Source organism: Oryzias latipes, chromosome 14, assembly GCF_053564925.1.
Source record: "Oryzias latipes strain Hd-rR chromosome 14, Olatipes_Hd-rR_3.1".
NCBI lineage: Eukaryota > Metazoa > Chordata > Actinopteri > Beloniformes > Adrianichthyidae > Oryzias > Oryzias latipes.
In genome coordinates, this window is record NC_136250.1 from 15,226,676 (window position 1) to 15,251,526 (window position 24,851).

The window sequence follows — 24,851 nt, forward strand, 5'->3', positions numbered from 1 at the left end:
GCAAAAGCACAAGAGTGAAACATCTGTGCAGTGCAACAGACACAGCTGAAATTGGTAAACATCTATAAACAAACAAATAATTTCAATTAGAGCATGATATACAGTCAAATGAGAAAAGGATCCATTTCTAAAGCCTAAATTTACCTTGCTGTGCCCAGCTTGTCACACTGGAACTAAACTGGAACCGAACCAAAACTTACAAAGACGATTTAGCACAAAAGCAAGGAAGTGGTAGTAGCATCATGTGTAACAGCAAACACATGTTAAAACAGAGCCTGGTTGAAAAACTCAATAATCTTGAGAGATGAGAATTACCTTTTATAAAACTGATAAACGTCTTTATTAGGTCATGAAAATGTAACCTTTCTTCAGGACTAAATAAGTAAGAAATTATTGTAATTCTTATTTGTTCTTTGTCATGCTCTCTTCAGTTTTCATATTTTTAGTTATAGTTTAGCATCATCTAAAATATGATAATTTTAATTTATTAACTGGCAGATGCAGATCACTGTTTTTAATTTTTTTACATGTTTTATCATGAAGTAGAGGGCATCCTGGAGCTTGTATCCTCCCTGATTCATGTTGACTACATGGAATCAAATGTTGACTTTGGGAGTATTATCGGTGCCTTTCTGTTTTTTACCATTTCTGCAGTGGACGATGAATTTTCTAGCTTCAGTAAGAAAAAACCACGTTGTTGTATGTGCAAAACCATCTGACTTAAGCAAAACACCAAAGAATAAGTAAATAAGCTGTGTGGGGGAGAGCAGTAGATGAGATTTGTGGGTAATACTATCTATAGCTAAACGTTCATGGGCTCTACCTCAGTTTAATATATTTTTTTCTTTTCCTCAAAAAAGTTACACATTTTATTAATACCTTCATAGCTGTGACTCAACAGTTCTTTGCAGAGCTGCAGTGAAGGAATGCCGAATCTTAAAACGATTTCAAAATAGATGCTTGTTTGTACTTTGTTAATTTTTAGTTATTTTTTATTATTATGATTACTTAGGCTTTAACTCTTCCTAAAAATAAAACCATTTTACAGAATTGCAGATCAAAGAATAATGTAAAATAATTTGGTAGACAGGTTGCTCTGGTACAGCATTACCTCTGCATCGATTTCGTTTTAATAACAACTTTTAACTAAAATAAATACGTCAGATATTTAAAATCACAATGATATTTTTTATAATGTTGATATTTTTTCCTTTTTTTTCTCGCACCGGTGTTATTTCTGTTGTGATGCTATAGAGAGAAGCATCTCTAATTATTCAGTGTCAAATAAAAATACCTCGTGTGAGAAAGAAAAACTGAAATCTTATACCTTATAATTTAAAAATGTATAGAAAATATTTATAAATCATTTATGTATACTTCTAATAATTGTGCCTTTTTTCTTCTTATGTTAAGTTTAGAAATTAGTTATCCTGGACTCACAGCCCATTTTTTGTGAATTTTAGATCAAATCTATTTTCATTGAAACCAGTTAGAAAGACCATACTGCCCAAAAAATGTATTACCATGAGTCTCAATGTCAAGTCCACATTCACCTGTGGAGACTTATATCTGTCACTTTCTGTCTTGTTTGGATGACAGCTCCTCTTTGTCCGTCCTCCTCACTCTCTTAAGGATTCATTAGTCCCTTTAGACTCCTGCTGCCTAAACATATTGCGCCATTCAGCTGGTACTTACGTGTCATCTGTTATCTATTGGACTGGTGTTTCTGGTAAGTATATGAATGATAATCAGGCCTTTGTGTGCCAGTTGAGGTGCAGCGGGATCTGCAGTCTGTGATGTTGCCTCAGGGGGAGATTAGGAGGGGCAGCCGGCCCTCTGTGTCACGTCGACAGTCACAGCGCCCATCCGCTGCTCGACCAAACCCCTTTGGGACCTTAAATCCTGTTACACTGTCCGCTAAAACCATCATTTGTATTAGAGATGTGTGGGTGTTTAAGTATGTGTACATATTAAGCGAGGGGGGTAGTGTCTTAAACTATGAATTATTCATATCAAAAAGAAAAGGAGATATTGACTACATTTCCATAAACAGACTGCTCTTTTTATGTCATCAGGCACGAGATCTTTGGGTATAATTGCGTAAAAGCCCCTGAAAATGTGCTTCAGCAGCGGCACAGCAGGCACTGGTCAGCCTTATCATCAGCGATGAATTTGAGTGATGGCAATTGTTCCAAGTTAATATCTTATAAATAATTTACTGTTTTAGGGGCGTTGCTTTTGCCCACTAAACGTTCTAAGCTTCAGCAGCCCACACCTGCGCGCGCGGAGCGCACGACTGAATTAGTCTGCTGTGGCACAGATATGGATGTGACACTCATAAGTGGCCGTAGATGGGCAGTATATTTATGTATTTATCTGTGGAGAAATGCGACAGAGTGGCTCTGATGCGAGAGGGTGCCTTTTTTCCCCTCCATTATCTAACTCTGTAACAAGTGATGGCGGAGAATGGGATTCTTTGCACTTCTGGCCCGCGCCTCCAGAGGGAGGTCAAAACTATTTGTCAGTCTCCAGTTGGGTTTGCAAATTAGGATGAACCTCCCTGCGTGACGACCTCTATTCCTATCCGCGGGAGGACTGCTGTACATCACTTGAAAATTAGGGGAATTGATAACGTCTTTATGATACCCATGGATGGAGTTTTTCATCATTTTTTGGTGTTTGGGCAAAAATTGCCAAACTTTTTTAATTGGATTAAAAAGTTTAACCTTTATTAAACATGGAAATTAAGCTGCAAATTCACTTTTTTGTGTTTCGGAAGCTGCGGCGAGGCTGACTGACCATTTAATGAGTTGTTTTCTGGCAGAAAATTGAAAGTAACAGAAAAGTGAAAATGGATGTTGTGGACCCAACAGGTTTCAGTCCTGACGACTGCATCTCGATAAAAGCTTTGCGCACTTGAGTGGCGTCGTCACATTAATTTACAGGTGTGGCATTTAACGTTAAGAAGCCCCTTCAATGAGGGCAAAACAAGCTTTTATCACCCCCTCCGAAAATGATGTATCAGATATTAAAACTGATGTGAGAAACATTTTGTGGATGAAAAACTGTTTGTGCCACAAATCCTCTTTTTGTTTTCCAATTTAAAAACGAGTTCAGATTTTTTTTTAAACCGCATTCCTCTATTTACTCACACATTACTGCTCTGGATCCTTTGAAGGTCTTGTTCAGAAAGTCCTAAAGTGAAAGAAAATGTTTTTCTATTACTAAATTCTATCGGAGCGCAAGGCGGGGGCTTGACGCGCAGCGCACAGGGCTCCTCCATGACAGAGTCGCCTTTGTTGCGTCTATCCGCCGCTGTCACACACTTTAATTCGACTCTCTTTCTCTCTCATTGAAAACCCTCCACAATGACATTCAATAAGGGCCGCAGAGTGAAAACCTGGTTATTTTTACATATTCTTTCCCCCGACTCGGTAGGGGCCCGAGCAAAGGAATTAATCACTGCTCTTTAACAGCGCTGCCTTCAGGCGATGACTTGTCCCTTTTTTTGTGCCCAGAAATGACACATTAACCTTAAAATGGATATGCATCAACTTTACATTCAGCTGCTGCGCTTGTATTTGTGCTCAGTGTTGTGCAAAAGCCACACAAGTGCAGATGAGCAAATAATTAACCACAGCATGCTTCCAAATATAACTGTAGACTGTTAATTTTTTTTTGTTTGTTTAAGAAAATTTCAACTTATAACGTGAGGTTCCACTGATTTACCAAAAAAGGGACATACTAGTTTTCAACCTGTAGCCTTCTTTATTTAAATGTTACCAAGTGGTCTTTCTTGAAAACCTTAGCCGTGGAATATTGATCTGATTTTATTCAAACTTGTAGAAAATGTTTTTCTGCTCAAACTTTGAGGTCTTCTCTATGATAAAGTGAGAGTGATGATAAAAGGAAGACTGGGCATCGCCGCTCCTTGCGGTGTGGGTGGGGCTGACAAGAATAGACTACATTATGCAGTTCATTTAGTTAACAAGTGAAATAATGGGGAAGCGTGCAGTGGGAATGCCGAGAGAAAAGCACAAAACCCTATTGAGAGCTCTTGGCCGCTTACAGCGTAACCATCACATGGCCGAACTGAGTCCACGACGGCTATTTAAGGAGAGGCTGCGCGCCTTCAGCACCACTTCGCTGTCCACCGTCCCGACAGGAGCACGCTGACGCAACGAGCAACTCCGAACGCGCTGAGCAACAAGTTTGAAAACATGCCGAGATCTTTTCTCGTGGATTCGTTGATTTTAAGGGAGGCCAACGAAAAGGGGAGTGAGAATAACCCACCTTTATTTCCGTACGCCATGCACTCGCCGCACCACGCGCACGGGCTGCCGGGGTCTTGCCACTCCAGAAAAGCAGGAATGCTGTGTTTCTGTCCGCTTTGCATGGCGGCGTCCCAGCTCCATCCGTCTCCACCGACTCTGCCGCTCCTCAAGGCGTCATTTCCCCCCTTCAGCTCGCAGTACTGTCACTCAGCTCTGTCCAGGCAACACGCTTCATCAAACAGCATCAGCCTCAGCCAAGGAGCGGGGATTTACCAAGCTGCGTATTCGGTTCCAGACCCGCGACAGTTCCACTGCATTTCCCTCGGTAAGTAAAGACCTTATTTGATCTTTTTCCGTTATGAGCGCGCACTTTTTTCTCATGCTACTACTTCATCACTATCTTTTACTGACAACGTGTTTCACTTTTACAGAAAACTCAAACGGGAAACTTCAAAGCAGCAAGCGCATGCGCACCGCCTTCACCAGCACACAACTTTTGGAGCTGGAGCGAGAGTTCACTTCCAACATGTACCTGTCCAGACTGAGGCGCATCGAGATTGCCACATACCTAAACTTGTCCGAGAAACAGGTGAAAATCTGGTTCCAGAACCGCAGGGTGAAGCACAAGAAGGAAGGCAAAAGCAGCGGCCAAAGGACTGGATCACATAACTGCAAATGCTCGTCCCTGTCAGCCGCCAGATGCTCGGAGGAAGAGGACGATGACATTCCCATATCTCCATCATCGTCAGAAAAGGAGGATGTGGACCTGTCCGTTTCTCCCTGAGCTCCCAAAACGCCCCTCCAATTCCCCATGAGTTTGAATGCAGCAGACGGAAAATCTTGTACATAGACAGATAATATTTAATCAGACCCAACAGGTCCAACATTGTATAAATTGTATATTTGTTGTACGTTTTGTACGTAGTTTTTTTAAAAACTCCATTGTTATTGCCACTCCAGTGAACGTGAAAGGCATATATGAGATGAAAACCCTCTGAAAAAAGATAGCGTTATTGTTTATTAGATTTTTTTGGGGGGGAAACATGTTGTGTCTGGGAAACACTGCTTAGATCCACTTCTCAATGGAGCTGAGACAGTTTGAGGTAGAAATTGGTCAAGAAGCTGATACCACTCTGAAATTATATCTCCTGTGTCATGGCAAAATATTTATTTATTTAAAAATGTGTATACTTAAATAAAAAAAATATTTCTGGGTTGCACCCTATTTCTCTATCGTCGTGGTTTAGTTCAAGAAAAGTGCACGACTCATTACGCACAAAAGCGCAAAAACCGGAACGCAGAAAACATAAAAATGGAAAAAGGGCCCCACATACATACATACATATATATATATATATATATATATATATATATATATATATATATATATATATATATATATATATATATATATATATATATATATATATATATATATATATATTTTACGCATCAACAGGCAGGTGTATATTCATCTTAAGAGGGCATTAAATAAAGCCTAAGGCGGAAGCGAGTGATTGAGGTTCTTCAAAACAATTTATCTGTCCCATGAGATAAAGCATTATTGTGAGGTCCTCATATGTGCCTCTCCAGGGACGCTAAGCCCCAGATATCGGTCTTTGCCCCGGCCTTTTTCGGTGCTCTTTTTAAAAGAACACTTTCAGCTCTCGTGTGAGCGAGTTAATAATCTTCACGGGTAGATAAAAGGCTCGTCAGAAGAGTTCACATCATATGAGATATCGATCTAAGATGAAAATAAATGAAGAATGAACACAGTTCTGTGTCTGCGTACCGGAATGATTCTATTGAACGCAGGAGCTTAGTGCCACTTGCAGCTTGAGGTGCGTTTTGCGCAGATAAAATGTATTTAACAAGGACTGGATTATTCATATAATACCAGATCTCTGTCTAATTGATCAAAATGTATGTGTTTTAAATGCTTATCATAATTCAAAAGTTTGCTTCTTTTTTCACAAAAATAAAATAATGTCAGCGTCGCAAACGTTACGCAAAAACACGTGCGCATAAATCCAGGCCTTTAAGCAAAAGTTTTTATTAAAGTTTTTTTCAAAATGTATTAGGTAGTGTGTATACATTTTAGGCTTGCTATTTACCCATGTATCTGTTCAAAAAAATTAAAATAAAAAAGACGTACAAAGTGTGGACGTGAGATTGCGTCTCAATATTTGATCCATTACTTTACGCACCGCCAAAGCTCTTCTCTTACTAAGCTTGTTGTCATCAAAAGTATATTTATTGTGTTTTACAAACTTTAAACTATACTTGCATTCAGCTTAATGTATCCACAAGCTTTTTTAAAGAGTTGGGAAACGGTTCCTAAACTGCGTAAAGAACTTATTATGCACAGTGCGCATTTCTGAAAGTGAAGTTTTACAAGTAAACTTTCCTTTAATTGTTCACTTAAACATTTAACACAGCTCTAATATTTGCATTTGTTAAGATATGGGATTAGACTATTTTGTTAATTGGACCATAGAGCCCCATTTTGCTCACAACGTCTTCTGCAAAGCGCCCTTTATCCATTCAATAGCCCGGGGGTATGCGCCCTGGGGGAGCTTATACGCTCGGTGCTCCAAATGCTCAATTTATTTATTCTTAATTTTGTGCCGATCAATTCATTGAAGCAAAAAGGACTACGGTGTCTTTTTAAAAAGAAGAAAAGGGAATTGTGGACGTAACCTTGACGGAGCCGAAGAGAGGGCTCCCCTGACGCTGGAGAGCCGCTTGAGTCAACAGGCGCCCATCTAGCAGACTCGCCCTTGTCTTTATTCCGGCTAATTTTTTATTTACGGCTTTTCTTTGACATGTCTCTTATCTATCAGATTAAAAGAACAGCTTGTAACAAATCAGTCTGCACGATTTACAACAGCATTAAAAGGGGACAAAGGGAGCAGGCAGTCAGTACCTGAGAGTCTGGTAGACGGCGCGGCGCTGCAGCTGATTCGATGGTTTGAAAATACGCACGAAACAAAATACTCGAATCCTGAAAAAGAGCCTTTGTACGTTTCTTTAGAAATCAAGCAATTCTGCATGACAAAGGACAATTAATAAGCCGTCTTTTCACGACCAGCAGCTGGTTTCCCCGTCAAGGAAAGTTGGAAAAAATTCAGACTGAATGCGCGCAAAAGCCCTTTGCGCGCAGACAGCAACCCAAGGTGACCCATTTGGCACAGTTAAAATAACCAAGCCGAGGTAAAAGCGAGGGAACTGTCAAAAACATTTAAGCTGAAATATCTTGAAATTGCAAATCCCTTTATGTGGAGGGACGCTGCCGATGTGGGTTACTCGTACAAAGGAGGTGGTTAAGTTGGAGAGGCTTTGGAAACGGACACGTGGCTTCTCAATGAGGGCTCTTTGGACCCGCGTGGCTTGCTGTGGCACTGCACATTTAACTACTTTAAACTTCTTTTGCCTCATAATCTAAAGTGAAAAACTTACAAAAGTTAACTTAGAACTTTTTACAAAACATTTAAAACGCTTTTTAACACCTTGATGTTTGAAAAAATTGTTTGTTTATTAACTTTTTAGGAACCGAATGGAGCCTTTCCTGCTCGCACTTCAAGCATAAAAATTGAATACTTTTTAATGAAATGAAATAATTATTAAAAAATAAACTTTTGTTTTTTTATAGTAAATGTAAAATAATTTTACGAGTTTCTTTTTGAGTTGTTTTAAGAAATGCACGGTAACAAATGTGTTTACGCAAAGAAAAGCAGAGATAAAGTACTTTTTGGTAAACAAAAAAGTGGAAATGGCTCTAAATATTGTAAGTAAAACATACACCAACATGTGAATTACTTGTGATCCTCTAAATCTGAGGTTCATCCCATCAAATCGACCTGCGTCGAGAGTATGGAAACGGTTAATGTGTTATAAAAACGATTGGTGTTACTAAACTGGATAAGCAACACGTCTCATTATGGAGCTCTTATTGAAGACAAAGTGTGTTCCGACGGAACAGGTCGCCTTTGCATTGAACTCCAGCTCTTTTCTTTTGCAACATTTGAACCTACTCGGCTGTACATAATCTCTTTAACAGCTAATCAGTGCTGGAAGATGAAGGACTGGCACGCAGCTTTCCCTCGGTCTCCCATCTCTAATTGAATATTCAACGCGCGCACCGTGCCCTGCTTGCCTTTTTCAGTGAGCTAAGAAAAAGTCTTTTTAATTCGGTGCCCATACACAGGCAGTGTCAAAGGTCTCCAAATAATGAACTGCGCAGACATGGAAGAGACCTTTGCAGGAGCAGACGCTGATGCAAAGTTAGTATCCATGTGCGCCAATTTGGTCAGTGGAGTATGTAGGGCCTATAGGTCAGGTGTCTGGATAAAACCCCTTTTGTTGTTTTTAACTATTACGAAGATTGTAATACTTACTAAATTGAGAAACAGTAGGGCGAAGTACTAAGCGCACCGCGACGCAGCAATATAACCCACGAAATGAATCTTATAAACAATAATATGATCTAAGGACCACTAAGTGGTGTTTAATATTTTTGGCCCTTTTAGGAACAGCCAACAACAAAAAGCAAAATTATAAAGAGAAAGTTTTTTGGTTTTAAACCAAATTACCTCTAATTAAAACGCAACTTTGCGGACATGGAAGCTGCGTTTTCGTCTGCTTACACAATCAGAACACCTGCTGGTTCTTTCCAGCTCAGTCTGTATTTATTTTTTACCCTTCAAGCACTGAATTTCAGAATCCGCTTTGGTAATTTTCTGGTTCGGTGTGGATCATTAACGCCATCTGGCGGCGAAAAATCAAGCTGATCTCATGGTTAAAGTGTGGCCAAGGCTGATCAATCTCTAGATAGAAATCAAAAAGTTGAAAAACAGCCAGATATTGTCCATTTGTAGGAGCAGCATTTCGGTGTTTGGAGCAAATGTAACATAAATCCCCATGCAGCACGTGCAGATGGAGGAGAATCGCATTAGATTAAAGTCCCCATCAATCTTGGGGCCCCTCTTCATTCAGGCAGCAGCTCAGCCTAAAATGCTGCTTTCAGTGAGCTATTTTGTAAAACAAAAAACGGAGATATCAACATTTACTAAGCTGTTTTGAGACTACCTGGTACATTCAGAAAACACATCTGAACATTTTCAACCTAAATAATTTTACGTTTTTGTGCTTCTTTAAAAACAAGAGGGAAACATTTCACAATAGAATTTTTACATGGAAATTTTGTTGAGAAATTTTAAGATGGGTTTTAAAGCAACCAATTAGATTTATTACAGTTGTTTGACTTAATTGTAATTGTTGTAACTGAATATTTATAACGTAACAGTCTTAAGATTTGTATAGATGTGACTCTCCCTAATTTTGTTACAGGGTGGCTGGGGAAATTGGACTTTTGGAAGCAGGTGTGGGGAAGAATGTGCTTGTTCATTAAAGGCACATGATGAGAAGTTTCTCATCTTTAAGTTCTTGTCTAAAACTTAAAGAACAATTTAAGTAACTCTAAAATATTCAAAAAGAACAGTATTTCTTAGAAAAATCTGAGGGCAAAGTTTCCTGAGCACTAAAAGTAGGAAAAAATGATTGATTAAACTTGTTATTTCTAATGATGATAAACAAAAACAAGCTTAGAGTTGATAAAATTGCTGCCAAAATATTAATATGAAATAAAAAACTGCAAAAAGTTAAATATTTTTATAACTGTGCTGTAACTTTCTGTGAGACCAGGTGTGGGAATATCAATCAAATTAGGTTATACATATGTTTGATGTTTTACTATAAGACCCCTCCACTCATGTCTATTTTTCTAAATGCAAAATGAATGTGCAGAAATGGAATAAAACACTTGTAAATATTAGCAAATATAACGGTTCATGATGTTTCTAAGTCCTCTGAAATCAAAAGCCGATTAAATCAAATCAGTGCTTTAAATTAGTTTTAATAATCAAAGATAAAAACTTAAAACTTTTAAATCAGCCAAACTTGGCCAGGATACAAAGAACAATGGCTTATTGGGGGGACATTCAACAAAAAAAGAAGAGGATTTTAAATTTGCTTTCAATTTTGTACATCTAGAAATAAATGTCGTTGTGCACAGATGTTTGAACACAACAGAAAAAAAACTTTAAAGACCTTATTGCTGAAGTAAAAACACATTTAGATAGAAGGCATGCAGATGCAGGAGGACTGGCACCCTCAGGAAATCATTACATTTCAAAATATTTTTGTTTTTAGTCATATACTAATTTAAAAAATCAAATTAGAGGAGGGCTTTCAATAAAACCTAAATTTATCTAAAACGTAATCCTTATTGGCTATAATCTGTGAGTCCACTTTTTTGTTTTCTTCCAAAACCCTTTTTGAAAAGAGCCGGCCCACTATTTTTTTTCTTTATCCGTGTAGTTTGTACTATTTCATTCTTGATAATATGTTAAAAAAATAATAATAATAATGGTAAAAAATCATAACATTTTAATGTGAGTTTCATTTTTTTGTACAGAAAATATTAGGAGAAATTAGCTTCAAGCAATTTTTTGTAAAACTGTTAGGTTTATGAAAGCATTTGTTGGCAAAGATAGAGATTTTATTTTCACTGGAGGTGTGGCTCCTTGCAGAATACTACAGCTTGATATCTGAGCAAATGTTAAAGCTAAGAGACTCAGAACACTAAGAAAATATTCATCAGGAATCCTTTACATCAACATATGCTTTATTTTTCAAGCAGACTTCCAACCGATTATCATAACAGCGAGCCCTCCATCTCCAAGGCAAAGTTCCTCAAACGCTGAACATTTTTAGATGCCATACACTGGACTGCAGTCACTCTATTTGCCTGTGGCTTCTGCTGTCAAATATCATTGACCTCCTCTGAGGTTGGTAGAAGCAGCTGGTTGATGTTTCCAGTCTTTGCCCACTTTTTGGAATAGTCATTTTATTTTGAAGAGATAGTCCCTCTGATGTCCTGATACTCTCTGCTATGTCTTTAGAGAGGACGTTCACTGCCGACGTGTCATTCAGACTCTTGATAGATGAAAGGAGCTTTCCGTCGTCCCCTGATGAGGGGTAGTCCATGATGGGGAAAGGGGGACTGAGCAGAATGAGACTCTGAGGTCTCTGTCTGTTCCTGAAGGAAGGCCTTTGGTGTACATTCCCTTTGGTGGGTCTGGGACAATCTACAAACACTTCCAAATTGGGGTTGTGTCTCCTGGTAATGATGGGCAGTTCTGGAGTAGATGTGGTCTTCCCAGACTCAACCGGTTTGTCAAGATTTGGATGTTTTAGGTGTTTGGGCTCTTTGTTCTCTAGCTCCTCCTTCAGATCTGACATATTTGGAGCAGGAGCGGCATTGCTTGTCTCTACACTCATTTTTGGACATTCTCTTTCTTGTTTCTTTACTGGGTTAAGATGACTTTCTTGTCTGGTTTGAGGAGTTTGGGTGTACTGCACCTTTGGAGGGACGACTGGCACAGCTCTGGCCTGACACGTTTTGATCATGAAGGCTGTGCGCACTGACGACACACTGACTGGCGCAGAGTTTCGCCGAAGAGGCGCCTGACGATCATTTAGAAACAGATCCAGCTCTGAATGGACTTTGTTTCCACCGGACAGTAATCCTCTATGTGTGGCAGAAAACTCTGAGTCTCGATTTTGCTGGTTTGAGATATCTTTAATGCATCGATACCCCAAGTCCAGGTTCAGAGAACAGGGCCTGTGCTTGGACAGATAACTGTCCTCTCTTTTCTCTGTCAAGGCTGCATCACAAGATGATTGTCTGAGAAATTTCTGAGATGATACTGTATTCTTTGGCTTTATTGTGCTGCTCTTTATTGGTTGTTTTGCATTACATCTGCTCAGTTCCATTTGCACTGGTGCTGATGGCCAATGAGTCAGTTTAGTTTCTGTGTCAGTGCTGGAATGCTGGGAGCTTTGGTTGAATTTATCCAGTGAAAGAGATGAAATCTTTACAGTATCCAAGTCTGGAGTATCCGTGCTTGACCTGAAGGGTGATAGCTTGTCAAACAATTCCTCCACATCTGGAGAATGGAGAGGACTTGTGACCCACTGCTTGGTGGAGCAAAGATCTTCCCAGGACTCCACCAAGTCCAGCTCTTCCAGGTTTCTCCCAAATCCTTCTTCGTCATCGAGGTTTGGAAGCTCCAGGAAATTGGTTGTCTCCTGTGAACAAACCGAGATCCTCTGTCCACTTTCTATCATTTGAATCTCATTGATCTTTTCTGCATTGTTTGACTTTTCCGTTTTCTCCCGAGGAACCTCGTGCTTCAGACATTTTCTGGCTGTGCCTGGGAAGCGTGTGACCTGCGGAAAGTCCTTTAAAATCAAAGGTTTTAAAACATGACTCAACCGGGTTTCCTTTGAGGAAGCTTGAATCTGCAAAGAGGAGGTTCGTTGCTCTTTGGGCCCCTTTGATTCATGCGTTGGATCAGCGGGACAAACTTTTTGAGTGTTTCCAGCAGAGATCGCATCACCGTTTTTGTGAACGCACAACAAAAGGTCTGATTCTGAGGGCTGCTTCTTTTTGCCATCAGATCTAGGGGCCTTCCCACAATCACCCAGAGAGGTGTTTGACAGCTGCTCTGTGCACAGCAAGGACAGAGATGGAGAGCTGCGGCTTCGTTTTGACTGGACGTCTCTTGATAACTTGGTGTTTCCAGACGTGGTCACTGTGGAGAAAGCTGGTTTGAAAGCTTCATCCAGCAGGTCAATTTCAGGCTCAGTTATCTTCAGTTCTTGGTGGAGGTCAGACCGCAGATTTTTTATTATCGAGGATCTTTCATCCTGAAAGATTAGAGAAAGTAAATAAATATCAAAGGAAAAAAAATATGATGAAAAAAGCAGTTAAATCCCATATCCTTACACTGGTGTGACTCTGACATGTGGGTAAGGTCACATTATAACTCCAATTATAAACTCTAACTGCTGCCACAATTAGGCTATCTTTAAATCATCCTTATTTGACTTGTTTTATATCAGATTGAAGAAGTACAATTAATTTAATCCCCTTTTTGACAACGCGTTTTGATTTTAACTTTCTATTTGTTATAACTGTGTTTCAGTCAGTGGCCTTGTTTATCACCTCAGTGGCCTTGTGGTAGAATGTCCACTCTAAGACTAGAAGGTTCTGAGTTCAAATCCATGGCCGAGTCATACCAAAGCCAATAAAAATGGGACCCAATGCCTCCCTGCTTGACACTCAGCAGTAAGGGGTTGGGTCAGACGGTTAAACCACCAAATAGTTCCTGACTGCAGCCCATCGCTTCCCCAGGGGATGGGCCAAATGCTGATGAAACTTTAACTTTACATAAAACAACAACCATTTACATTTGAAATCGTCATAAAAGAAAACAGCTGCATCTAATTAAAATACCTGTTTTGTATCTGTAGGCTGTTTGTGCAAGTTTATTCCAGAAGGTGGCGCAACCTTTCTGCATTCTTTCCTGGTCAGTGCATCCATGTCAAAAACTTCTCTCCATTCTTGTCTTTCTTGTAAAATGTCTTTGTTTAAATCTGAAAGAAATGCATGTTTTTGTGACATGTAGTCACAGACAGCAAATTTGATTAAAGAAAACATGATAATTGAAGGAAGATAATCTCACCTTGTGGAAGTTTTCTAGAGGCTTGCACTTGGGTGGTTTTCTTGTCTGCTCCCTCCTGCTTCTTTGGCTCCAGTTTGGGAAACGTGTTGCTCTTTCCTCTCAGACCTCTGTGCTCTGGAGGCTCCTTGCTGGTCTTCAGAGCTGGCGCTTTGTCTTTGTTGTGTCCCCTGCAAGGTGTGCTGTTAGAGCTGATGACAGCCGACACACGTAAGGGAACAGACACAGCAAAAGGCTCAGAGATGTTGACGGCTCTACGCTGATGTCTTGGTGAGGATTCCAGTGGGAAGAAGCTTCCCGGGAATGAAGGTCGGGATGAGCTGTTGTGGGAGGAACCTGAGTACAACATTCTCCTGTTTTTTGGAGATGTCGGCTTGGAACCACAAAGGTCATCACCTTTGAACACTTTAAGCTGCTCTGGCAAGGGCTTCTGGGGAGTGGCAGAAGCTCCTGGTAAGTCCATCGGTTTCATGTTGACACTCCAGCCCCCTGCTGCCCCGCCAGCCTTCTTCCCTTTTGACTCCCAGTTTTGGTCACGTTCACTCAGATCGAGCAAAGAGTCGGACCCCAGCGTTCTGGATTTCACATCCGGAGTCAGAGTGTTGCTGGATCCTGCAGCTGGAATATGGCTTCCTGAACGTTCGTCATCTGTAGATTAAATATTGCATCAGTGATAAAGAAATGCCTCGTGCAAATACATGAAAAAGTTCCTTTTTAGACCATAAAAACAGTTCAAGGTTCCAATTGCCTGTAATACTTCATTTGTGTTTTGCAAAATAACACAACACAACCTAGTTAGACCTTGGAAGTCACGTTATAAAAAGATTTAGCCCCACCTGGTGGTAAGGAGCACAATGATTCCATGCTCCTGGATGGTCGAAGAGCTGCCTTTTCTACCAAAAACAAATAAGAAGACATGCTGTTTTTATTTTATGATCACATCATATGTTTTTCTTTTTTGGATTAGTTTTTTGCACTTATCAATAAATCCATTCAGCAGTTAATTTTCTAAATTTATTCCATTCTATTCTGGATTGAAAAGAGCCACTGCCAACTGCTTATGAGTGACAAGAATGAATTCATTTGGGTCTTTAAAGGGGACAAAAATGTGTTTTCTTCTATCCTTCACAGAGCACTTACAAAACATATTAGGACACAAGCAAACAAGCGAACAAAAGGTTTTCATTTTGGAAACTTTGGGAATTTTTGACCCTTTAAAAAAATAATTCTTTTATTTTATCTCTGTGAAATGTGAAAAAGATTCACGCAAAACATCCTTCTGTTTTTTTCATGTTCAATCATTATGGGTCAAGAAATGTTGATTCAGTGCCAAACATCCCATAAAATAAAAAGATTTGTGAAAAAAGTTTTCTTCTCTTTTCTGCCTGGACCTATGATTCAACTTGAAGAAGCAAGGTCCAATGGAACATAATACGTCATGCCTCTTTGACTTTAAGAGTTCATTTAGTCATCACTTTACTACTAAAAAAAATCTCAATTTTAAACAAGTAACCTTTTTTCTGGTTAAAGAGCAAAAAATTCAGGTAAATGACTTCTTCTTATTCTGTGTTATGAGGTATGGTTTAATTATCAATGGATGCATTAATGCACCTATAGTCTTGGCACTTTTTTTTCCTCTGCAGCCAAGGAGAAAAAAGTTTGTACTGTCTGAATTTAAAGGTGAACTTAACCTTTTGTAGCACCTAAAGATATTTTTTTTCTTTAAAAAAATATTTTTTTAAATCCCACTCGAATAATCATTTGATCTATTTTTAAAGTGTTCCCAGTGGTCTTTTACTTATGATTATGTTGTTTTTAGCCAAAATAAAAAAAACATAAACAAAACTGTTGTTTTCTGGGACAAAGTTTCTGCAGTTGTTCATTAGTAGTTCATTAGATATTTCCCTCTGAGTTGTGGCTGGGACTGTTGGAGCAGATCAACCCCGCCTCCCTTTCCCGTCACCTATAATTCAGGGCTCAGAGCAGGGAGCTTGTGGCCCGCCCAGCACATTTTCTACCTCACAAATAAGCTCTTTTTCCAACTACATTTTTTCATCTGCTCCTGATTTGCAATGATTTGAATAAATAAAATACTCAGAAATGCAAATTTAAGCTCAAATTTGTTAATATAAGTAAAATAATCAGAAAAATGCCACAAAAAATGTTAAATGTCAAATCCAGGTCTAGTCATACCAAAGACTCAAAAAAGAACCCAATGCCTCCCTGCTTTACATTCAGCATTAAGGGTTTGGATTGGGGGGTTAATCCACCAAATGGCTGTGTCTGCAGCTCACCGCTCCCCCATGTAATGGGTCAATTGCAGAGAACAAATTCCACACACAGGTGTGTGACAGCTAATGATACTTTAACTTTATTACGCACAAACATGAAGATGTATCTCTGAGCTTATTTTAAAAACTCTATTAGAATTTCAATCTCTTTGTCTCCTTTTTCTTTTAATGCTGCTTTTTAATGGACTTGATAGTGTGAGTCTGTCTTTCCACATCTTTGAGGTTCCCATTCTACTATCTAAGTGTGCCCAACAACATGCATGCACATTAAGGCCTTTTTCCCAAGAAGGGAAGATAAACTTACGTGTTATCCCCTGTGCTCGGATGAAGACACTACCATTGCGGCTAAGTTTTCCCTTTGACTCAACAGACCTTCCAAGGTTGAAGATAGACTTCCATTTCTTTGATTTCCCAGAAAACTTTCTTCTAACAAGCAAGAGACAGTTAGGAAGTCCAGCTTGGGTAAACTGTAAAGTCTTGTCTGCAGTTTTGAATTTACAGGGCCTCAAAAACTTACTTGTCTGATGTGTCTATCACAGTATGATAGAGCGTGGCGCTGCTGGTATCAGGCAGACTGTTCTCACGCTGACGTTCTTTATGCAACGGGTGGTTTGGGCTCAAGGAGCGAGCCTGGGCCTCTTCTAGGCTCATCAGTTTCATCGGCCCGCTCTGGCCACTGATCGGGAGGGTTGCATACTTTTCTCCACACACCAAACTTTGTCCTGCAGAAATATAATCTATCCGTCACCAAATTCTTTTGGCCTGTTTGTGCCTCCTCCTAAGTAAACTCACCTTCTTTTGGTTTTATTGGTGCAGACGCCCCACTGAAGATCTGCTCTGTGTGGTTTAAAATATACTCTATCACTGACTGCTGTTTCCGTACTTCCTGGAAAGCCATGTCTCCATTACCGGAAGAGGCCTCAATGTCCTTAGATCTAACAAAGCAGAGAAATCAGGTCAGCATTTAGGAAAATATTGCAATTAAGCCTGAGTGTTACTTTATTATTGTTGATAGAACGTGCAAGATGGAAATATCCTCACCTCAGGAGATTTGGAGCCCACACCAGTGCCAGGTTGCGCGTGTGCATGTTTGTCTGAGTGCTTAAAGTTGCAAGGTAAGCCAAGTGCTTTGTAAGATACTCCAGAGTCCTGACAGCAAAAAAAACAAGGTCGTTTGCACTCTTTCCGCACCATGAAAAGGCAGCAACAACTCAGTTTTTTGGTGCTGCTGAGAGGAAGAAGCTTTACCTAAAGTGAGGGGCGGGCAGCTCCCTGATAACACCCTGAATGTGTGAAAGTTTTTCATGATCTCCCTGAACCGAGATGGCTTCCTGTAGGTAAGACAGAGAAAAGAGTTCAAATCAAAAGTTCAGCGATATCCTCTTTTAAAAAATTGGTTTTGGGGTTGTGCTAAAGGCCAAAGGACGAGGAGAAGGAGCTTGACACAATGTGCTTAAAAACCCAATTCCATGAAATCACATTTTTTGTGTTTTTAACATGTTCTTGTGGCATTTTTTTAATGATGGAGGATATATATAAGTAAAATTAAGCTCCTCTGTCCAACACAAGAGGCCTTCAGCTCTTATCTGTCTGCCTAGCTGTTGGACAGGACAAGTTAAAAAAATTAAAAAGCTTAAATTTGCATTTCTGAGCATTTTATTATTCCAGTCGTTGTGAATCAGGAGCAGATGAAAAAAATGCTGTCTGAAAACAAGTGTATACACTGAGCGAACCGCAAGCTCTCTGCTCTGCTCCATTCTGATGTGTTCACTTGGAGACAACTAGATCCATGTACGCCTTTGTTTTCTCATCTGAGTTACATCTGGCTCAAAACTGTACGGCCATTTTTGCTGAACCAGTATAGTTCGGCTGGGGGTGTGAGGGGGGCGCATTTAAACAGATCGATAATCAGAAGGGGGGGCCAAGACTACTCCATGTCAACAGTCCCACCCATGAATCAGAGGTGAATTTCTAATGAAATGCTGCTGCTCTGCAGAAACTATGTCCTATGATGACACAGGTTTTTTATTTTTTTCTAAAAAGGGCATATTCATAATAAAAATACTACTTTTTTACAATAGATCCAAAGATGATCGGAATGGGTCTTTCACCCTAAATATGGAGTAGTTTTCCTGCTGTGTGGCTTTAGTATTTTTTATACCTTTCATGAATTTAACATCAATGATTTGTCTTCATTTTTCTGTGTAGGCTGCAACCTTCAACGCAGTTATCACAAGCAGGTGTGGGCTAAAGTACACATGTCCCCCAGCAGTTAGGAGATTAACACAATAAAGGTCCACAGTAAGTGCAGAGTAAATAATCTTAATTTTTCCTAAATGTGGTTATATTACTACAAGCTGTTAAACTTGAGCTATTCTGGCCCACGAGATCAAACAGAGAATAAATGGTTCTTATTAAGAGCAATTTTTCTATGCATCATCTTAAGACTAATTTAACCAATAAAAATGTAAAAACCTCTGTTTTTAATCTTTTAATCTTTATAGGGTTTTCATTATTACAACCGAGGGGGAACATTCCAACACTCAAAGTTTTCATGAAGGAGCTGCTAGTTGCCAAGGTATGCATATGGTAAGTCACGGTACACAGAAGCCTTCAAAGAACACCTCAGTCAGGACCTACACTCCAGTTATTTCTGTATCCTCCTCTGCTCTTGACTTTTTCATGCCGACATTTCATCCAGAAAGGACAGCTTTAAGAAAATCTCTCTTATTCCAAACTTACATGTCCCGCTTTTACCAACAGTTACATTTTGGATTCATCTATGCAGTGTTTGAAGGAATTAAAAGGTAGAAATACACACTCAAAAAACATTTCAACTTGAGACTGGACCGTATTTTCTTAAGGATCTGTGAGGTACACACAGCCAATGATTTCACTGTCAATGAAACTCAGTCTTTCCTTTGACAATGATCAACAACAAAAAAAGATTTTTTTGTTGATATCTCACCAGGAATAAAATTAAAATGTGTTTTGTTTTTAAGGAAAAAGAGGGGCAATGCTGAATCCAAAACTAAAGTGACAACAAGTGAGTTTTCAAATTTAAAAAATGACAGTTTTTGGTAACTTTTCCTGGTTTCGAGTCTGACTGCACAGATGGTGTTGACTGTACTCACCGTGAATCTGCTGTACAGCTCATATGTTAGCAGAGGATTGGGTAGCTCCCTGAAGTACAGCTTACATAAGGAACCCACACAGTGGATGTCCTGGAGGTACATTTCCTTTGTAAGGTCAGGGCCTGCCTCGGAGCAGAATTCCTGCCTGCACACACAAACATCCACATCCAAACTCTTAAATTTCTTGCTCAGCATCCTTCTAAAGCAGCATCTGCCTGTTGTTGGTGAAGATGTGCCAAACAAGCACAATGTTTGACCGATATTTGTTAAAACTGAGGTTCTGCTGAGATTTAAGATAATAAATTGTCATTTTTCATGTAGATCATTTGAAAAATTAACTATTTCACTCAGTGGGGGGGGGGGGGGGGGGGGATACTCTAAACCTTATGCAAAGAGTTGACAATGAACGCTTTGAGTACCTGAGACGTTGAATATTTGACGTGATCCCCGACAGTCTGTAGATCCCATCCACAATCCCATGCTTCTCAATGAACTCTGCACATTTTGTGAGAACCTGAGGAACTTTAGCAAAGAAATCGTGTTAATAGTGTAAAACCTTCATTGACTTTTCTCATCTTTTTGTGGCAGACAAACAAAAGCTGGGACAGAAACAACTGTAAATGCAATGCTCTATTGGAACAATGTTCATGAGGCTGACTTGATGGTATGTAGTTTGTTCCACTTCGGCAGCTCTCTGCTGCTCAGGGCCGGTGATTGTAGGTGGACTTAGACAGGAAGTTAAAAATGGTTTGTTTGTTTCAGAGGAAAGTTGACACACCCAGTCCTTGTAGCTGGTATTACTGACGACATTTCCTCTAATAGAAAGGTCTTTTGTAATGTGACCACTAACCGACACTGCTTTTTAACAAGAAAACATCTGTCTTAAACAACTGTTTCACCCCATTTAAATAAAAATAACAGACTCCAGTGATTTATTCACCCTGACTCTGTACTACTTTATTAATTTGAATAATGTTGGACGAATGTTTTAGGAAAAAAAAATAAGAAAGACATTTAAAATTTAAATTTTTTTGAATAAAGAGAATTAATTATTAGATAACTTTTAAGCATAAAGAAAACCCCCAACTCCTATGAAGAATAAACTGCTCCATCATCTGTTAGTCAGACAGAATGAGAGCCAGCATCATATGATGTTGAATGTTTCCGTGCATGATCAAAGAAAGAATGGATATGTTTTTTTTAAATTTAACAGGATGCATGTTTGTTTACAGCTGAACCTCCACCTGAAAAACTGATCTAGTTCTAGATTATGAGATTGCTCCTCCTGGATGTTTGAAGTCTTGAGCATCACTCTGGAAGAGGTCAGTTTGGACCATGTTATCTTTAGGCATTCATCAATAATCCTGCAAGTTTTCTAGTAATTAAAGAAAAAATATATATTTATTAAAGTTTTAGTGGGAGATTTGCTTTTTATCTGTACTTTTTTACATTTTTTCCCATTGCTCATTATTCTCCTGATTACCTTTTATCTGGGTTGTTTTTGTGATAAACTGCTAAAAAAAACTGAGTCTAAAAATGAAAAATATTCCAGGCATCTTCATCTTAGGCAGCAAGAAGCCAGCATTTAAATTCTCATCGTGTTAACTTGAATACTTGGATTTCTAATTGCACGCTTGTGGTTAAAATCTGGAAAGTCCAGGGTTGTCATTTAGTTTTTTTTACACAGTTAGAACTGATTCCTTGTACTTTAAAAAAATCGTGACTTTGTATAAAGTTTTTGAGAAATTGAATGAAACTAAATAAAAATATAATTAAGTTGAATAATTGTAGGTAAGATGTAGGAAATTGGTCTCTTCTTAGGATTCATAATATATTACCACATGCTGGAGCAAATCATTTCTGTTAGATAATCCTTTTAGCTGTGAGAGGTATTAGACTTAGTAAAAGAAAAAAAAAGTTGATTTTAGCTCAATTTGTTTGTGTCTTCTGAAAAACACATTGTGTAAAAATGAGTTCTTTTTGTGCTCCTGGTATTTTATGGATTGAACGATGTAAACTACTGGATCCACTTGAACATATTTCTGTGATAATGTAAAGGAAAAGACGAAAAGTCTATTTTTAAAGGAGCTTTTCCCCTTTTTCCAAAAGGATTAAAACCAGCCTGAAAGGGCAATGTGTGTTCTGCTTCCACACCTCCTCCCTCACTTCCTGCCTGGATTTCTCCACCTCGAGTCCATTCTAACAGGTCATTCTAACAGTTATCCCTACAGCACAGCCATTCAGTCACTGTAACATCTGCTCAACCTTTTGCTTCTCACAAATTATAGCCAAACACTCTAATTGTAGACTTTAAAAACTCAGAATTTAAAGAAAAAACATATTTAAAAGAATAGAAAATGTCAACGCATGCATGACTTTTTCATTTCATAATTCCCATTTTTGTTTGTTTATTGTTTCCTTTGAACATTATCTGTATTGTGCGTTAAAAAAAAGGTTTTCAGTCCTTTCTGAATGCACACCTTAAAAAGCGAAAAGATTCTCCACAGGAAATTCACACCAAAAATTTTAGAGCCACACCCAAACTTCATTTAATACAGCCAATGAGTGAATGAATGGGCTTTCTAAATGTAAAACACATGTATTCTGATAACAGAGCTTTAAACAATGACTGGTACGCATAGACACTTCCTCTTGTAATGATTTTTTTTTGTTGTTTTTTTTTTACAAATTGTGTTTGTGTTTAAATTAGTTAAAATAGGTAACCACCTTCCTTTTATTCTGAATGCTCCACTGTGTTTAGGTCAAGCAGTTGCTGAGGAAGACTATGCTTTGACAGGGGCGGTTTACTCCTATCTTTAATTCAAAGCTTACAAATAGAACGTAAGAAAAACATTACCATCTTGTCCTGAAATGTGGAGATGCTCAATCAAGTCACAGCCGAACGCATTTTCACTTCCTTTCTTTTTGGACTTCTGTTTAGTCCCTTTATTCTTCATGTGGCTCCAGTTAGTAGTCCAGATTATTGAAGCAGAAACATCTTTGAAAACGCACCAGCTGATCCATAAGAACTTGGAAAATAGTTAAGATGTTGGGTTTAAAAGAAAAAAAAGCAGCTCTTCAGAAATTCCAGCAAACTGCTCCCAAATGTCTGTATCCGCTCACGCTAGGAGACCAAACTGTTGGAGGCTGAGAGCAGAAGTGACGTCACTTTTGAAACTTGAAGTCCTTCAGATTCCTTTTACCTAGATGAGCTTGAAAAAAAAAACAACGCAGTGGGAAAGTTGGTCTGTTAGGACGCGACAGTCCACTGCTTTATCTCAGCTAGATTTGCAGAAGCAGCAATAGAATCTGTTAGTTTCCTGTTGTTTTCTTAACCCCGGCCAGTCTCTCTTTCTGCTCCTTTTTATCTCCTCCTCTTTTCCTTCATTCCACACAGGCTCCATTTTCACTGGCTTTTCTCTGGCTGTGACACTCGTTCATGATGCAAGAAAAGTTCCTGTTCTTGATCATAAATTAAAACCGAATCAAATCTATTGAGAGATCTTTTTAGGGGTTAGAAACCTGTAGATCTGCTTTTTGTAAGATGGTGCGAGATGAATGCAGAAGAGGAGGAAAACAGCTGACCTCGGTTTCTCTCCTAGATATGGAACTATTGACCTGTTTTACTCTTCTTTTTTTTCTTGCTTGTGACCAAACTAGGAGCTAACGGGAAAGGTGCTCTGCCTTTCCTGAATGCTCCCAATGTATACACGGTTTCCTGTGAAAGAGCCCAGGCTTGAAAACAAAAACAGACAGCCTCAGAAGGAAGAAGGAAGTGGGAGGCGACTATAGTGAGGGCCTGAAGGGCACAGATGGGAAATGGAGGGGAGGGGTGCTGCTGGGGTGATGAGATGGACAACACATGGTTCTCATTACAAACAGCTTTGCATTTAGTCTTTTTTTTTTTTTCACCAGAAAGTAGCTGCAATAAAAGAGCATAGCTCATATGTGCAGCAATGAGTTGATGTCAGGTTTTGGAAGACAAATCAAGGTTTCTTCTTAAACTACGCCAATGTTTTTGCACAATCCAATGACATACGCACATTGGAATGTCTTGCAGAGAAACATGGGTCATTTGTCACCTCTGAAAATTAGGAATTTAAAAACTCAAATGTGTTTCATTCAGGATAAAATCTTTACATCCGAATACCTACATCAAGAGCATGAACTTGAACTACATTCAGTTTTAGCTTAGCACTCCGATCATCTTTTGATCTATTGTAAAAGTGTTCCAGTGGTCTTTTAATTATGATTATACCATGGTCCGGCTGAATATTCGATTCTGATTGGCTGCTGGGTGTGAATTAAGTAGGGCATAATAATAATCGCGATTTGCGCGCCAAATTCGCGTCTGCCACCTCTCTTATGACACTCGTTAAATTTGTTGCTTGACGCCCCGGCAGCAGCCGCCAACTTTTTTCTGGACATCATTCATTGCCACATCATGGAAAACATGGACGATGGTGAGCAGGTAGCTCGGGTTTATACGTTTTGGAGAGCTCTACAGAAGCGCCGGCAAGCACGTCGCCGTTTCTGGGTACACCAGATCCTTCCGAGTCTTCACTCCTGCAATGGGAGCTGCTATGATGGGCAGTCACCCGCCCTGGGCCAGCATAGCGAGCTCTGCTGCTGAAGGTCCATCAGTGGGGCCCTGAGAAACTGAGCTTGGTTGCCACGCGACTTGTCACAGTTACTGTTGGGCAAAGACAGGGTACACCCTGGGCAGGTCGCTAACCTGTCAAAGGGGGTCCAGGGCAACCCCACAGCCCCAGCGGGATAAGAGAATGGATGGAAACTTTGAACAAAATTCCTCACATTGACCAACCATTTCAGATTTATTTTTCAACTCTTTGATTGAGTCACTGAAAACGTCACGTGCCCAAAGTTGAGCCCCTGATGGTTTGCCACGCCATGCTATACGCCAAAATGGCACCACAGGACTTCAGATCACGCCTGTATATATGCTTCACATTGAAACTCGACGCCCCTGACGCACGAATGGTTTCCGGTGTGAATGCACCTTTAAGGTGCATTTAAGAGTCACTCAAGAACTGAACAAAATCCAAAAGGTATTTCTGGATGTTCTATTTGATTTTCTAGTTTTTCGGAGGGTTTATTCAGTTAGCAGATTAAGCAGATTGTCTGCGTACGGCACTGACGCACCCCAGTTTAAAATGAAATGATCCCTACTTTAAAAAAATGGAAACTGGGACTTTAGAGGTTTCATTTGCACACAGATAGTGGAAACAACCATGAACTGCTTTAGGAAGCTGCTTAACCATGTCGATAAAAACTGTGTCTAGCTAAAACCACATGGGACGATTCCTGTAGAGTGGATATTTTGGTGCTAAAAGTCTTTTGTGAATGTCACATGCAAACAAGATGACCAGGCCTAACCCCTGCAGGACAAAGCTTTCTTTCTACACCATAGGAAGAGGACATGACATCATTCTGTTCATACAAAGCCTCGGACATCCCACTCTTTATTTGCTATGCTTACTGAAAAAAAGAGGAATCAGGACATTTTGCTGTGTTTGAACAACACAGTTATTTACTATATTTTTC

The 24,851-nt window shown here is 39.4% G+C and overlaps 2 protein-coding genes across 3 annotated transcripts; one reads left to right on the forward strand and one right to left on the reverse strand.

Moving 5' to 3' along the window:
* The first annotated feature begins 4,156 nt into the window (after positions 1–4,156).
* gsx1 (GS homeobox 1) lies at positions 4,157–5,587 on the forward strand. Its single transcript, NM_001104833.1, is given in 2 exon segments — positions 4,157–4,599; positions 4,706–5,587. Coding segments are annotated over 2 exon segments (732 nt in total). The 5' UTR covers positions 4,157–4,220; the 3' UTR covers positions 5,059–5,587.
* Positions 5,588–10,938: 5,351 nt separating this feature from the next.
* arhgap31 (Rho GTPase activating protein 31) lies at positions 10,939–22,990 on the reverse strand. Of its 2 annotated transcripts, none has more exons than XM_004076418.5 (12): positions 22,144–22,990; positions 19,706–19,808; positions 19,287–19,431; positions 17,401–17,483; positions 17,194–17,301; positions 16,945–17,087; positions 16,670–16,874; positions 16,457–16,578; positions 14,698–14,754; positions 13,865–14,509; positions 13,636–13,775; positions 10,939–13,046 (listed from the first exon to the last, which is right to left on the reverse strand). In XM_004076418.5, exons 1-12 carry the CDS (start codon positions 22,241–22,243, stop codon positions 11,070–11,072), a joined length of 3,828 nt encoding a protein of 1,275 aa, XP_004076466.1. In that variant the 5' UTR covers positions 22,244–22,990; the 3' UTR covers positions 10,939–11,069. The 2 variants fall into 2 exon arrangements, with proteins under 2 accessions (XP_004076466.1, XP_020564555.1); XM_020708896.3 differs by having other exon boundaries at positions 16,457–16,575; positions 22,144–22,617.
* Positions 22,991–24,851: the final 1,861 nt, after the last annotated feature.